This window comes from Salmo salar, chromosome 01 (genome assembly GCF_965601325.2).
Source record: "Salmo salar chromosome 01, fSalSal1, whole genome shotgun sequence".
Classification (NCBI taxonomy): domain Eukaryota; kingdom Metazoa; phylum Chordata; class Actinopteri; order Salmoniformes; family Salmonidae; genus Salmo; species Salmo salar.
Window position 1 is genome coordinate 148434855 of NC_138291.1, and position 16591 is coordinate 148451445.

At 43.2% G+C, this 16591-nt stretch overlaps 1 protein-coding gene across 10 annotated transcripts in view; it reads right to left on the reverse strand.

The window, feature by feature from the left end:
• LOC106565324 (guanine nucleotide exchange factor VAV2) overlaps positions 1-14333 on the reverse strand; it is a 216728-nt gene extending 202395 nt beyond the window's left edge. For 3 of the 10 annotated variants that reach the window (XM_082955329.1, XM_082955326.1, XM_014132355.3), the window contains exon 1: positions 12459-14328. In XM_082955329.1, coding sequence (XP_082811455.1) covers positions 12459-12662 — 204 coding nt within the window. In that variant the 5' untranslated portion in view covers positions 12663-14328. Of the gene's footprint in view, positions 1-12458 lie in introns of all 10 variants that reach the window. The other 7 variants (XM_082955328.1, XM_045690551.2, XM_082955330.1 and 4 more) reach the window with 6 other exon arrangements.
• Positions 14334-16591: the final 2258 nt, after the last annotated feature.

A 16591-nucleotide genomic window follows, 5' to 3' on the forward strand; every position in this document is an offset into this window, starting at 1 on the left:
TAATGTTCATTAGTTATGAAATGATTAACAATATTAATAACATTCCACCCATGAGGCCACTAGGTAATCTGACTGCAGGAAATGGCACTGGACATGATGACATCCGCCCAGTGACTAACTGCTTTATGGGAGACACCAGGAACAGGAGTACACTGAACTAATTGCACATATTCACCATGTGAATGGAAATGGGTAGGTAAATACTGTCAAAAATCCATTGTTGTTAAAACTCACTTGTCACTGAGCCTACAATCCAAAAGCAGGATTGCCTGCCTGCCAAAAAACAATCTGTTCAGACTCAACAACAATACATTTTCCGTGATGCAAATCTTAGAACAAAATAATAGCCTGCCCCACAGACAGAGAAACACAACTCTATATACACACTTTATTCACAAGGAAACACAGAAAACACTGACTAAACTAACACACGTTTGAACAGAACTAGCAATGTCACACTAAGAATGCAGTGTACAGAGGGTTTGGCTGGAGAGGCAGGGGGTGTCCACATTCCAAGCAGCGCATAGTTGAACCGGTGCATTGTTGAGCTCCTTGAAGGTGGGGATGGGTGTGTTCTGAACTCTCTATTCGCTGTCCAGATGTTTCTTGTTGTCTGGCTCAGAGCAGAGGAGGGGGAGGGGATTACACAACTCTCACTGAGTACTCAGGCTGAGCAGGAAGTGGGAAGCAAAGGACCTCTTTAGCGAAGGAAAGGGAAAAAAAACATAACTGAGGAAAACACCAGACGAAAACACCACAGAGATGGGCTGTGATCAGAATACGACAGACAAGACGAAGCCAACAACCAAAAACAGACTTAGCTAAGGGCTACTGCTTTCAAATGAAAAGCATAGGAATGTCAAGATGTTTATAGGTCGACCAAGTTAATATCTATGATATTACAACACTTCCTCAACAAATTCCCAGAGCTCAGTAGACATTGCTAATGGTTGCATCACACAAGTAATGCACTGTAGGTAAATCTCTGTCAATCTGTGTTGTTAAGTGGCAAGACTGCTCAGAGTCAAAGGGAATCTCAGCATTCAGTACAGCATTGGTGGTTTGGATAGAAACTTTGTTGTCCTAAGAGGCCAATATGGTGTCGGTAAATCTAAGTTGTGGAACGGGGCTGGTGTGGTTAAGGTAAATCTTTGTCTGCTAATGGAGGGTAAGTGCTTGTGGAGGGCCAGACGAGCTCTGAATGTCAGACGGAGGGACATGCATGATTTCACAGGAGATGCCACTAAAAGCTTCCTCTCAATCAGCCTCTCGCCACCTCTCCTCTCTCCGTTATGTTTTTTCCCCCCAGGCAGGCGCTTTCAGCATACATTCTAAATTGTTTAGCTCTCCTCCCTTCCCACTCTCGCTCTTTCATTATGCTAACGCCAAACTGGTGGCAGATGTAACTTTTTCTCCACATTTGTAAATGGGAAATGGGATGACCTGTTGTTATGTTTGCCTGGGCCCACTCCTGAGAAATTGGATTTACAGATACCATCAATCAAGGATGGACAGAACAACCTGTCTTTGTAACAGGAAACACGGCTTTAGTCAATACTGACTGAGAGAAAGGATTCCTTCCTTTTCTCACCCATTAGTTATGAGTTCACACCAGTGGATGTCGGTGCCATTTAAGATGAGGGAGGACGATTATTTATTTTTTATGAGCTTGGCCTTATTTCTATTACAGCATGTTGGATGACTGTCATTCATATCCCATTCATCCAGCTCAATGTAACAATCGATAGATTTAGGCTACTACATGATACTTGCATTTTCCCTATACCCATCATGAGGTTGTTACAACCTAGCCTACGACTGAAAGTTTGCAATATAAGTGTACAGGTGGAGATACATGTTTGTAATCAAGGTGACAGACATTGACACATTCAAAACCGCTTTGCACACTCTTGCCTGCATCTAACTGATCTAAGGTGTACTCATTAGTCCAACAGTTGCAAACAAGTTAAATCTTTGTCTGCTAACGAGGGTAAGTGCTTGTGGAGGGCCAGATGAGCTCTGAACGTCAGACGGAGGGACATGCATGATTTCACAAACAAGTTTCTATTGGACAAATTCAGGTATGTTTCTCCCCGTTTTGTTCCATTTGCTTCTGTTTAAGATTTTTTTTTCAACACAATCGGCAGAATGAATACACCTCTCATCACACGCAAACACAGTTCAGTTTAATAGCAGCCACATACAAACAGCATGATCCCTTTGATCGTTGTATAATTCCTTCTCACATCTACGTACTCTCTTCCTCTCACCTTTTCCCTTTGCTTGTGGACTTCAGTGCCAAACATTCATATAACCACTAATAGCTACACACAGCCTACATCGTTGTCACCATATTAGATGACATTATAGTCAACATAGCTAATAGAACTAACGCTTTAGTGAACCCGCTACAATCATGCAGTAAAATGTACAGTCAGCAAGCAGTTTAGCAGTTACACCGGCGGGCCCCGGTGGCAATAAATTTGTCAAACTTGCTCGACTTGGAAAAGTTCCAGTGTTGGATAGCCATAGCCCACTAGCTCACATAAACACCCAGCTCAAATAGAGAGGGATGCTAAGTAGGCTAAAGTAGCTAGCTGCATTAGCTAGCTAAAAAAATTATTACAAAATATGGCTAGCTCTCGCTCTTGCTCTCTCACTTGCTTTTCCTTGATTTTTGAAGAAATGAATTTGTTCAAAACTGTTGAATTGTCTTTCTCTTTGAGTGAACTACTCACCACATTTTATACACTGCAGTGCTAGCTAGCTGTAGCTTATGCTTTCAGTACTAGATTCATTTTCTGATCCTTTGATTGGGTGGACAACATGTCAGTTCATGCTACGTCCTCTGGAATTTGTCATAATTACTGTGTAAGTCTATGGAAGGGGGTGAGAACCACAAGCCTCCTAGGTTTTGTATTGAAGTCAATGTACCCAGAGGAGGATGGAAACCAACTGACCTCCGGCTACACCATGGTGCTACCCTACAGAGTGCTGTTGAGGCTATCAATGCAAAACAGTGTGATTAAATCAATTATTTGGTGACGTGAATATATTTAGTATAGTTTTACATAAAAATTATAACTTTTTTTATGTTTCACTATTTTTATTTAATTCACTGAGGAGGATGGTCCTCCCCTTCCTCCTCTGAGGAGACTCCACTGGTCCTCACAAAGAAACTGCAACTAAACCATAACGAAAGTGAGATGGCTATCCAATGAAATGGACAATCATCTCAACAGACGACACCTCCATAACAGAGGATTGGAATAACCCACTGGAGATTTGAACATACACAGAACTCAGACTACCTTCCTCATCATCTTGGTAAATTGACAAAGTCCTGCAGTGCCAAGTAACAGCTAAGCGTCATGTATCATTCAAGAGGTGGATTAGATATATTAAAATGACTGAAAACAGTCAAATGAGCTAATCTCTTCACTAACCCTGCACAACTTTATTCAAAGTTTCTCCAGCAGCAGGCTTCCTGTAGCCTCCAGCGGGATAGCAAAGCCAGTGTTTGCTCTGCACCCTCCAAAATGATGCTTTGCATCTGCCTGTCCGACCCCGGAACATGGCCTTTGGGGGATTTGCCTAGTTGTCAGAAAGATGACGGATACACGTGGAATGGACAGAGGAAATCATAAACCATTTCCATAATCAAAACTAGCACTGTGGTGAGGGGCAACAGACACAGGCAGAGCTCCAGAATTCTCTACAGTCTGGCTATTTAGTATAAAATAAACAATAGATAAAGACAGTAAGTGTTATTACACCGGTAATGTTCCCAAATGCTGGAAGGGTTGCTGACGAGTGAAAAAGTGTGGGAACCCCTGTATTATACTATGGAAAAGTAGGCTAGTACAATATTGACTAGTTTTACCACATGCTTGGATCATATTGAAAAAGGAAATGGTTTATTTTGAGACCATTTCAAGAAGGATAACCACAAATCCATTGGTGGGCTGGCAGCATACAAGTAGAGCTAAGATAGAGGGAGGGAAAATGATCCCTTCCTTCCACTCTGCGGTGTACACAGCAAGCTGTTCCGCTTTGTTTGCATGATTAACAAGAGAGTCAGCTGTGCAGCAGATCAATACCCACGGACTGGCCTTTTACGGAATTGTGTCTAACGTGGTAACCCCATCTGTGTGCCCTTCCTATTCCACAGCAAATTATGTGATAGGATCAATACAGGTCAGTAAAGGGGTATTGACGCTTTTGTTGGCGATGTTATGTAAGAGTGAGAAACCCATGGGCCCTGCATCCCAGAGATGTCTATAGAGTCTATAGTAAGTCACCACAAGGCAGTGTGTCACAGAGAGTGAATAATATATTTTTCCTTGGGCATAGAGAGAAAATATGAAGCAGCTTATCTCTTCCCCAGCCAGGGGCTACTGTAGCTGTAGTGGAGCTGGGAGAAGAGGAGGCATTTAGAATGAGATAGGGAACTTCTGTTCCTCTCCCTGCACCACTATCCAGATCCTTATCAGATTCCTCCACCACCGCAGGATGCAGCCAGAATCCATCTACCACCACTACCAAAACCTGTCTCCTGTTGACAACAATACCGTACCAACAACGGCTAAACATTGAGTTGACAACAATGAAAACTTGATGCTGTCAGTCAGTCTTAGACATGTGATCAGAAAAATAACTTTCAGGAGAGGGTGGTCTGAGATTAACTTGTGTGTCAGGGAGCTGCAGGCGTCCGTTTTGTTGCTCCATACAGACAACACAGTACCCTTCTCTCTCTCTTCTTCTCTGGTGCCCAAAAGAGCGTGCTCTGAAAAAAAGTAAGGCTTCATTCCCCAGCATGTCCATGCTAATAACCCACAACAAGCACCCTGCAGGAGCATTTTCAGAATCAATAAAGCTCCCCATAAACATGCTTCTGTCTCCCTCATCTCTCTCTCTCTCTGGTTTAGTAGGTTCTCATGTCACTAGTGATAAGGGTCGGATGGTCCTCTGCAGCCACACAATGCATCAGCTTTCTCCATATCATACCAGTCTCATTTGAGCTTGGACTCTGGACGCTTTGTGAATGACATGTTCTTTATCCAAGAAGCAGAAACACAGTATGGAGGCTTTACATGAATCAGCTTTCTCTATGTCCAGAGTTGGTTTTCTAGGAGCCTTGGGTTTGCTCAGGGTGTATCCATTGACAACATGGAAAAAAAGCTCTGTCTTCAGAATGGCATGCTCTTTATTCAAGTAACAGAAACACAGTATGGATGCTTTACATGACATCACCTGCTTCCCCCCCCCCCCCCCCCTCCCTCCTTGTCACTTTGACTCCCTTGCTCTGTTCTGTGGAGTTCCCCACATTTACAGTGAGCTCATATTTTAGACTACCGCCATAGTGGTCCCTCAGGACTGTGCAGAGAAGAATGAAGGAACTGATGAAATGTTCCAGCGCCAGCAGCCTCAATGAAGGATTTCAGCATTGTGTCCAATATCTGACTGAGGATCAGATGCCCGGTCTAGCGAATTAACTCTTCCATCATGGGAGTTTTTGTCCTGAGTTGTGATGAAAAACAGCAAATCATAATCTCAGAATAAAGCCTACCCCTATTCCCTCTTTTTCAATCCAATACATTTTTGCTTGTAGAATCACAGCTGTGCGACCCAGGAAGTGTTCATAACAAGCTCCATTAGTGGTATTACCTACATCCGGCTGTCAAGGGGTCAGACTAAATGAACAGATGAAATTACCCCAGAGGTAATGAGGGTTAACGACAATACCCACACCAGAGTGGTCCCAAGGGAAGCAGAAATTAAGCTGCCCTGAAGTTGGAATTGGTAGGTGGGCTGGAATTCTCCATGTCATGTTTCAGTTCACATCCTTACCTTTGATTTCAGCCATCACAACAATTCCAAAACACGGCCGGCCAATTCCAAAACACAGCCGGCAGATGCTTATGGCGGCAGATTTACGAGGTCTGCATTTTCTGAGCTAAACTGACCATGACGCACCTCCAACAACAACACATAAAACCTCACATAATTCTGCCTAATAACAATCTCTCTCAACCAGTGGCATATGGGCTATTTACGTGAGCACTGATACCGCCTTGTGATAAGCAGTGCCCACTTTGTCAAATGCAGGGGTGCAAAATATTTTGCTTGTCCATTCCCGGCACGCCTCTCCAGGGTGCTGTTGGAGAGACACATCGCTTCCGTGCTCCACCATCCTTCCGTCAATAAAATCATTTTACATAAATCATGTAGCAGATAAAGGATATGGTAGAAAGAGTATGTGGACTTTTCTGCAGTCTACAGGCAGGAGATAAAATGTATGACAATGTAATGAGATGGACACTTTTTACATCATGCAGGTTTCTCCGATCAAATAGCCTAACCTAAATGGCGGTCAATCGAATAAAAAAAATACGCTGTCATATTAACAAACATATCCTTAAAAACAGGACAGGTCAAAGTCAAATGGACAATATGGAATGCACAATCACAACTGTTGTCCAGGAGTTTCACCCCATTGTCATGATCACTGGTTTCAAGTTTGTATCCATACATTTTTGACAAGGTGATCATAGCGAAAAAGAAAATACTTCTGGATTTCCCGCTATGTAAACACATTGCAAAGAGGCTCACGATAACTCCTGATAAAGTTAGGTAACTGATATTCAGAGCTTAAATAACCAAATAGAATATTCATAGGAATCAGGACTAATAAAGCCAATGCAGCAGCCTGTTTTACAAACTGTGGGCCTACCACACGGATGGGCATTCATAAAATTCCATTGTGGGCGTCAGGGTAGCGTTTCCACGGCGGCGAGCATTACACCACTCCAGCCAATGCTTGGCATTGTCCCGTGGTGATCTTAGGCTTGTGTGCGGCTGCTCAGCCATGGAAACCCATTTCATGAAGCTCCAGATGAACAGTTCTTGTGCTGACGTTGCTTCCAGAGGCAGTTTGGAATTCACTAGTGAGTGTTGCAACCATGGACAGACAATTTTTACGCGCAACATCACTCGGCAGTCCCGTTCTGTGAGCTTGTGTGGCCTTCCACTTTATGGCTGAGCCACTTCACAATAACAGCACTTAATGTTGCCTGAGGCAGCTCTAGCAGGGCAGGGATTCCAAAGCAGGGATTTCAAAGCCTGCAGGGACAAAGCTTTGGAGGAAATATAATTTTGTTCGTGTATGTTATGTTTGTTTGTATATAGGGAACTCAAGAGACAATACATGTAATAGAACATGAGTGATTGACAGCCCTACCTAGCAAAGATATATAAATATCCTGTATCCACCATGCAAAATCCAGTGTAAACAGTGGTAGATACAGAAAAGGGAAATTTATCTAAAATAAAAACTAAAGACTGGACAAAGAATAAAGGTGTTTACACCATCCCCCACTGTATATAAACGGAGAGAAATAAGCTCCATTTGTGTGAGTGGAAGCGGCAGCCTCAGTGTGTTCTCTAAAGCCCAGTGGAGTGTCGAGAGACACCCTCACTGCTCTGAGAGGAGCAGAGACACAGCCCCAGGGCTAGGTGAGCAGTAAAGCAGTCTAAACAGGTACAGCACAAACACAGTCATCCTAAAGGCATTTGAAGCTACCTCACTACCAGTGAAAAAAAGGAAAAAGAAAACATTGGAAGAACAATACACAGAAGGCATCAGATAGGACACCTCAGTCTCTCTCTTTCAGACAGCCTATGGCGAGATATTCAGAATACACAAAGGCTTGTGATGATCTCAGCTCCACCACCAAACACACAATGCTCATGAGGTATTTTACATGTTTACCTTGAGTGTGTGTTAAAAAGATATTAGACTAGGCCTAGCTTAAAACAACAAGTATTCTAAGAAGGCAGCCTCATCTGTTGAGATTCAAACCAAGGTCAGTGAAACACAAGAATTTATATTCCTTGAGTGAAACTGGTATAAATCATGAGAGCACAAAGAAGGCAGAAGAGCATTGAATGATTAAATCACAAATACAGCATTCATTACAACTGGACAATGGTAAATAAAGAGGGTTATGTATGTGTTATAAGGCAAGACTGATAATACGAGTAGTATGGCTGTGGGTTTAGCAAACATTCTAAATAGGCAATGAAGAACTCTTATTATTATACATTTGGCACAAATGTTCATTGCGACCTCTTCCACAAGTGTCACAGTGTTCCATTCAGGCCTTATTCTGTTCTGAGGGGATAAAAAGAGGCATACACACTACCACTCCTGACATCACTTTGACTCTACATTATCATCATAACAGAAAACAGGTCTTTAGGATATGGCGATCAAAGATGATTTGTAAGTCATGTTCTGAGACAGAATCAGGTAGCACCTGGATGCTGTTGAGTGATACAGCTTTCATAAAGCGCTTTCATAAAGCGCCCATTCATTTGGCAGTGAGGTAGTGAATTTCTATGTCCTTTGCATTAAAGCGCAGAGAACACACACTGACCTTTTCCATGTCATAAATCACAACCCCCTGTTCTGCTGCCAGGATTTTGTTTAACCCAATTTGTCACAGAGGAGCCCCACTCCCACCCACTGTCATTGCAGCCTCACACTGGGGCTGTGGCACGGGATTGGTGGGCATATCGAAGTGTCACATGTAGCCCACGAGCTACAGAATAGGGCTTGGTGATATGGCCTAAAAATCATATCAATCAAATGTATTTATAAAGCCCTTTTTACATCAGCCGATGCCACAAAGTGCTGTACGGAAACCCAGCCTAAAACCCCAAACAGCAAGCAATGCAGATGTAGAAGCACGGTGGCTAGGAAAAACTCCCTAGAAAGGCCAGAACCTAGGAAGAAACCTAGAGAGGAACCAGGCTCTGAGGGGTGGCCAGTCCTCTTCTGGCTGTGCCGAGTGGAGATTATAACAGACCATGGCCAAGATATTCAAACGTTCATAGAAGACCAGCAGGGTCAGATAATAATAATCACAGTGGTTTTAGAGGGTGCAACAGGTCAGCACCTCAGGAGTAAATGTCAGTTGGCTTTTCATAGCCAATCATTCAGTCAGAGACAGCAGGTGCATATCTCGATTTATTCAAACATAGGCGATTCACGATATACACTCACAGGACAGTGTATTAGGTAGACCACCCCATTCATGAAAATGGATCGCTCCTACAGACAGTAAGTCGGGTGGTCGTGGCTTGCTATTTAAAGCAGGCAGACAGGCATCCAGTTACTGTTCGATTGAACGATAGAATGGGCAAAGCGAGTGACCTAAGCGGCTTTGATTGTCGGGGGCCAGGCGCGCCGGATCCAGTACCTCAGAAACGGCTGCCCGCCTGGGCTTTTAATGCACAACAGTGACTAGGGTTTACCGAGAATGGTGAGACAAACAGAAAACATTCAGTCAGCGGTAGTAATGTGAGCGAAAATAGATTTTGATTACAAAGGTCAAAGGAGAATGGAAAGAATGGCGCAAGCTAACAGGCACAAACAGACAAATAACGGAGCAGTACAACAGCGGTGTATAGAACAGCATCTCGTAACCCACAACTCGTTGATCCTTGTCACGGATTGGCTACTGCAGCAGACGACCACATCGGGTTCCACTCCTATCAGCTAAAAACAAGAAGCAGCAGCTCCAGTGGGCACGCGTCATGCTGATGGCAGTCAGGATTTGGTGTAAGCAGCATGAGTCCATTGCCCCATCCTGCCTGGTGTCAACGGTACAGGCTGGTGGCGGTGGTGTAATGGTGTGGGGAATGTTTTCCTGGGACACATTAGGTCCCTTGATACCAATTGATACATTGTTGCTGACCTCAACCCAATAAAACATCTTCGGGATAAGATGAAACGGGCTGTTCACAGCATGAATATACTGCCGTCCAATCTGCAGCAACTGCGTGATGCTATCGCATCAGCATGGACCAACATCCCTGTGGAATATTTCCGACACCTTGTAGAATCCATGCCCCGAAGAATTAAGGCCGTTCTGGATGCAAAAGGGGGTCTGACCCGGTACTAGATGGGTGTACCTAATAAACTGGACGGTGAGTGTATTCTCAATTTTGTTTGTGTTTTCTCTAAATAAGCTTTGTTGCACAATTAAAAGTAAAATAGACTGCATTTCAAACAGTCAGCAATAATCTAGTGAATTCAGGTGAAATTATACCTAGGCTCAATATATGCCTTCCACAAAATTCCATTATTTTATTGAAATAGTTTAACCTGCTTTTTTGCAATAATCACTGATCTGGGTTTCAAGTCGGTCTATGAATATCCCCGATTTGTTCCAAATTCAACCAGAACCATGTATAATGCACATTCCCTAATAATGACTAACTTCTTGTAGCGGGCATTATAGAAAATGAACACAGGTCTCATAAACAATCTCTCAAGTACATGCCCAGGTGCGAGTGAGTAACCAGCTAATCTGTATATTTCAAGTTTAACCAACTTGGATCTATGTGTTAGCTAACAAGGTAGAACAGTTGAATTGTTATGAACACACTCTTCTGTCCATCTCCAACTGTTTGAACAGCATGCTAGCCTGTCCACTTTGTTTGGATGTTGAAATCAAGTGGCCTACCTTATTTCTCAGAATGAGAGTGAGTTGCCAATTCCTTATATAATTTTGTTGTATGCTTATTGCACATTTAAAAACACAGACTAGACAGCTAGTATAACAGTATTTTGCTAAATTGCTGTTAGCGGTACGTGGTACCGCAATGCCACGCGACAAACTGAGCAATAATTTTCTAGAATCAATGTTCATTGATACTCCCGTTTTAGTAGTCTGCTCTGCGCACAAATTGAGGAGTTGATACATGAAAAGGGTATCCTTAGAAAGATGAACTTCTCTTATTACAGTAAAATAATTTCTCAATCTGTTTAGGTGTCAATATGACCAATTCTGTTGGACCAAACCTCAAATGCTAATAGCGAGTTGAAATCGAGAGGAAGAAGTGTTCTCTCATCCCTGTTGTTGTGAGTGGCAAGGGGAGAGGCTTGGTATCTAAAAAGAGAGGAAGAGGTGAAGCCAGAGGTTTCACTCTCACCAAAAACTGTCCAAAATGAGCCCAAAGCATTTCTATGGGCTTATTTTGGACCTAAGCTTGTCACCTGCCTTCCCACCTTTGGACAACAACTCCCATTTTTAGGGCGGAGATATGAGCATCTCATCATTATATACAGATCTCTGGTGTAAATGGGAAGGTGCACACAGCACAGAAGGAGCAAAGGAGTCAAGACCAAAAAGAGAACAAGTGGACATAAACGCTCTTAAAAATGTTTTTCAAGTGTGAGCATTGCACATGAAAGGGAGTTGGACAGGAAGAAACCTGTATGAACCCATCATCCATTTACTGTGTGCACCTTCCCATTTACTGATCTTTCACCATAACCAGTTGTTCAGTAATCTTTTTAATCACAATGAAAATAGACCCACTTTCCATCCACTGAGCAAGTTGTGTAAACCTCAGATGGCCATGGTTAAGCACTTCCTCATTTTGGAATGGGCGACCGGGATGAGCTGTGATGACAATGTGAGGCACACCACACACACACACACATTATCACCTGGAAGTGAGGAGGATTCATGTTATGATAAAGTCACTTTATATGCTGAGGTTACTACTCCCCTTCAATTCGCCAACTAAGCAGCACTTTCCAAAAGTGACTTAAGTTTGGCTTTTCCATCCACTCAACTGTGTTGATACAAAGCCATATTCCCTAACTTTCCCTCAACATCAAACTAACAAAGTCTTCCGCTTCAACACTCTCCAAACAGTCTCTTCCACTTTGCACCCGAGTCACAGAATAAAGGAAAACCAAATTGTTTGGTCTGACTGACCACATGCCCTCTTCAGTATTACCACGGGTCTACCCAAGCCTTAGTAAATGTTCCACTGAACTACAAAAAGCTTCTGCTGCACTGCAGACACACCTCTCACTCACATGGCATTGCTATTTCCTCAGAGGAGGATGAGCTGGCCAATCAGCGGTCTGCTCAGTTGAATTTTGTTAACGACCGGTATACACCCACACATTATGTTGTTGGGGTACGCCCACACCATTCCAACACAGAAAAGCTGCTTTTCAACATATTTACTTGCCATTTTTGTGAAGGCAATCAATTTCACTTATATGGTAAGTAATTATAGGTCATATTTCATAGAAATCTGGAAACACTTTAAACATGCAATACAATGGTATGGCCCCTGTGTGTTGTGGAGAATATCTGGAACTATCACAAGTGCTCAACAGTGACACCCATTGGGCCCCAAGGTACCTCTTCCTCCTGTACTGTTGTGGACTGTGTAACTGTTGCATGATTAATGAATGTGAACACTGTGATGATTGCACTCAGAATAACTATTTATGCATGTAAAGAATGTTTCCAAAACCACTTGCATGGAGGGCAGATTACCATTCACCATGAATAGTGTAATGACACTGACATAACTGCTGTGTGTAATTGACAACAAATAGGCCCCTGAAAGACACCTTGACATACCTGTGACATTTGGGGTCTGAAGTTGATCTCCTTTAGGTCCACAGACCCCGGTGAGAGGTTGTGCAACATTTGGCACAAGAGCACTCCGTCTCGTAGCGCCTGTGCCAAGTCGAACACGGCCGCAGAAGGCCACACGACCCGGTGGTTTGGGGGCAAAACCTTGCAGTCTATCAACCACCGCCCGCATTGCCGCCACTCTTCCATGTCGGCGTGGGGGGTGCGTTCCACACTCAAATTCGACAGTCGCCTCCGTGGGCACAATTCAGCCGCTTCCAGCGCGCAACCGAAACAATCCTTCCACCAGTGTTAAAATCCAAATCTCAATTAAAATGTGATTAGTTGTATTATTTCCCCATGTATTAACGAAACTGATAACTTTACAATTATGGTAAAATAGTGTTCTACTTTAGTTTTCCGATGAAGTTTATATAATTGGCTCCAGCTCACAATATGCTCTGTTCAAATAGGCTATGTCCAGTGGAGCACAATCAGAACATGTCCAGCTCAGTCTTTTGAACAAGTGACGTGAGTTTCTGACCATAACATTCAGAAGTTGACGACACTAAATGAACACGATGTAATGTGTAAATTACCTTCCTGAATAAACAGACCAATGTGAACTACCGGGAAAACAATTTCCTTTTCTTCATTCTCGAAGTTGATTTTGCATATCCAGAAGGTGTTAGAACTCAGCTCATAATCCAGATTGTAGGCTAAACGTTTTAAATCATAGATAGGCTATTGGGAATAATAATACCCCAATGTCTTCTTTGCTTGTATATTAAAGCCTACCAAATTTCAATGTTGAACCTATCATGCAAGCTTGCTGCCCAAAACCGTTGTCTCCGAAAAAAATTACTTTGAACAGCTGAGACAATCAGTTCTGACACTCAGTATAGAGCGACAAACCATTGTATTTTGCGTAACTACCCAGAGTTTCTGGTTGTTCAGAGTTTCTCTATACAATTTCCTATGCTGCTCTGATAGATAACAATTACATTTCAATGTAAAACACTATGATAAATCAAATGTATTTTCTTACGATGCCCCACTCAACATTCAGCCTATCCACAATGCACTCGAAAACATATTTCACTAACTCCAACAGAAACATGTCCAGGAGGGGAAAAAATCACGTTCTCGTCATTCTCAGAATACCAAACACCAACTTTAATGGAAATAAACGTTTAAAATGCTCCAATAAACCGTTTCTATGTTCTTTCTTGTTCCCCGTCCGCGTTTTTTTGTGACGGATTGTGGTGTTCTGCAGTCCCTCTACTCCCCGCCGCGCTATTCCGAAGGTTTGAGAGAAAGCGTGAACGCGCTTGGCTGTAGAGAGGGCGGCGATGTTGAACGTGGGTTCAGTTGGTTCTGGTTACGCACGCCCACGTGTGGGAATGATTATAATGCACATTTTAAGAAAGTTGAAGCTCATTTACTGCATTTCGATACAATTTAAAAACTCTTAAATGCTATTTGGAGAACAGCAAAAACAAGCAAAAATGTATATAATGTTATTCATAAAAAGGGATCTTTTAGCAGGCAAAATATTTTTTAACAAAAGGTAGAGAAATATGTTTGCTTTATGGAACTTTTTTTTGTTGTTGCAGTTTTAAAACATTTTGCAATTACTTTTGCCATGTTAATATGATATCTGAGTGACAGTGACTAACAAAATCAATGGGGGCCCCCTGGAGGTCAGGGCCCCTTCAGCCATCATTACTACATTTACATTATAGTAATTTAGCAGTTAGTGCATTCATCTAAAGATAAGTAGGTGGGACAACCACATATCACAGGCATAGAAAGTAAATTTTTCCTCAATGTCGTAGATATCAGTAAAGTCAGAGCTAGAAGGGGGGAAGGGGTCAAGTGCAAGTGCTGTTTAAGTTTTGTGTGTGTGTGTGTGTTGGGGGGGGGGGGGGTGGTTCAAGGTGGGGGGGGGGGGGGGGGGGGGGGTCAAGGTGAGGAGGGTTTCTTTTGCTGTTCCGTAGGTAAGCACCATGGTCTTGTAGTGGATGCTTGCTTCGACTGGAACCCAGTGGAGTGTGCGGTGGAGCGTGGTGTCGAGAGAACTTGGGAAGGTTGAAAACCAGGCAGGCTACAGTGTTCTGGATAAGTTGCAGGGGTTTGATGGAAGAAGCGGGGAGCCCAGCCAACAGCGAGTTGCAGTAGTCCAGACGGGAGAAGACAAGTGTCTGAATTAGGACCTGTGCAGCTTCCTGTGTGAGGTAGGGTTGTACTCTACAGATGTTGTTGAGCATGAACCTGCAGGAGCGAGTCACTGCTTTGATGTTTGCAAAGAACGACAGGGTGTTGTCCAGGGTCACGCCAAGGTTCTTTGCACTCTGAGAGGGCGACACTGTGGCGTTGTCAACCGTGATGGAGAGGTCTTTGAGCGGGCAGTCCTTCCCCGAGAGGAAGAGCAGTTCCGTCTTGTTGAGCTTGAGGTGGTGGGCCGACAACCAAGCTAAGATATCTGACAGGCATGCGGAGATGCGTGTCACCACCTGGGTGTCAGAAGGGGGAAGGAGAAAAGTAGTTGAGTGTCATCTGCATAGCAATGATAGGAGGGATCATGTGAGGATATGACAGAGCCGAGTGACTTGGTGCATAGAGAGAAGAGGGACTAGAACCTAGCCCTGGGGGACACCAGTAGTGTGAGCATGTCGTGCAGACACAGATCCTCTCCACGTCACCTGGTAGGAGCGGCCTGCCAGCTAGGATGCAATCCAAGAATGTGCAGAGCCTGAGACGCCCAGCTCTGAGAGGGTGGAGAGGAGGATCTGATGGTTCAGTGTCGAAGGCAGCGGATAGATCTAGGGGGATGAGAACAGAGGAGAGAGTCAGCTTTGGCAGTGCGGAGAGCCTTAGTGACACAGAATAGAGCAGTCTCAGTTGAGTGACCCATCTTGAAGCCTGACTGGTTAGGGTCAAGAAGATAGCTGGCTAGACTAACTAAACTAATTTACCAATCTAAAATAGTTTAAAGATGCAATATGTAAGTTTTTGGGGAACCCGACAAAATTCACATAGAAATGTGACTTATAGAGTTGTCATTCTCATTAAAAATTGTTTTATGTGCTCTATTTCTATGCTTCCCGTTCTTAAGTTTCATTTGTGCTTCTTTAACTTTCGGTTTTGATACATCAGCTTCAAACAGCTGAAAATACAATATTCTTGGTTATGGAATAGATATTTCACAGCAGTTTAGATGGTACAATGATTCGCTACACTATACTTGCTTGTTTTGTCACATAAACTGAAATTAGGCAAACTATTAGAATTTTTGCAACCAGGAAATTGCAGTGCGATTTCTGCATAGTGAATCTTTAACTGACATGGGCTAATTGAGTGACTGTCAGTGAGTGACATAATAAGAGGGAAACTGCTGATGCACAACCAAGTTTTTAAATTGTACCTTGTGTATTCTACTATTCCAACTCTCAACTGTAGGTTGAGACCCCGACTGATTGTTGTTGAAAAAAATGAGAGGTCCGGACCTCGGTGTCCTCATATGCTCAACTGCACATTACAAGGATGATTTATGGTCAGTGTATGGATACAAAGTAACCTCAACTTGCAGGTGTATCATTCAGGTGTATCATTCAGTGTTTGAGTGAAACAATTTAACACATATTGCTTTGGAGCTACTGCATCCTGTTCCCAGCCTTCCCCCTCCCATAATCTCTTTTGCGGGGTCAACAAAAATACAGTATCACAATTCAATTTACTCAAGATATACGTTTAGCCTATCATATTATCTGTAATGGATGTTGGGTAGGCTATGTCTGTGTTGTTTTGTCATGGATTGTGGCCAGCTACAGATGAGTGATTGCCATAAGTTGCAAACACGATTAGTTGTCACTGAAGTTGTGGCATTGATCCATCATGGCCCAGGGCTGTTCGAGGCAAAGAGGTAACATGTTCCATATGCCACAGTGAGAGGGGGGGTCACACAGTACAAGTCTCCCTCCAGCACAAACCAAGTAGGGTAAAAGCTGGGGTGGGCAGTGACTGATGTATAGCCCTACACTGAGCCCTAAGGCAATGAATCTGCCATTGGAAACATGGGTATTCCATTCCTGCACTAAAAGATGAATGTATGGTGGGTTAGGTCATTTCATTTATTC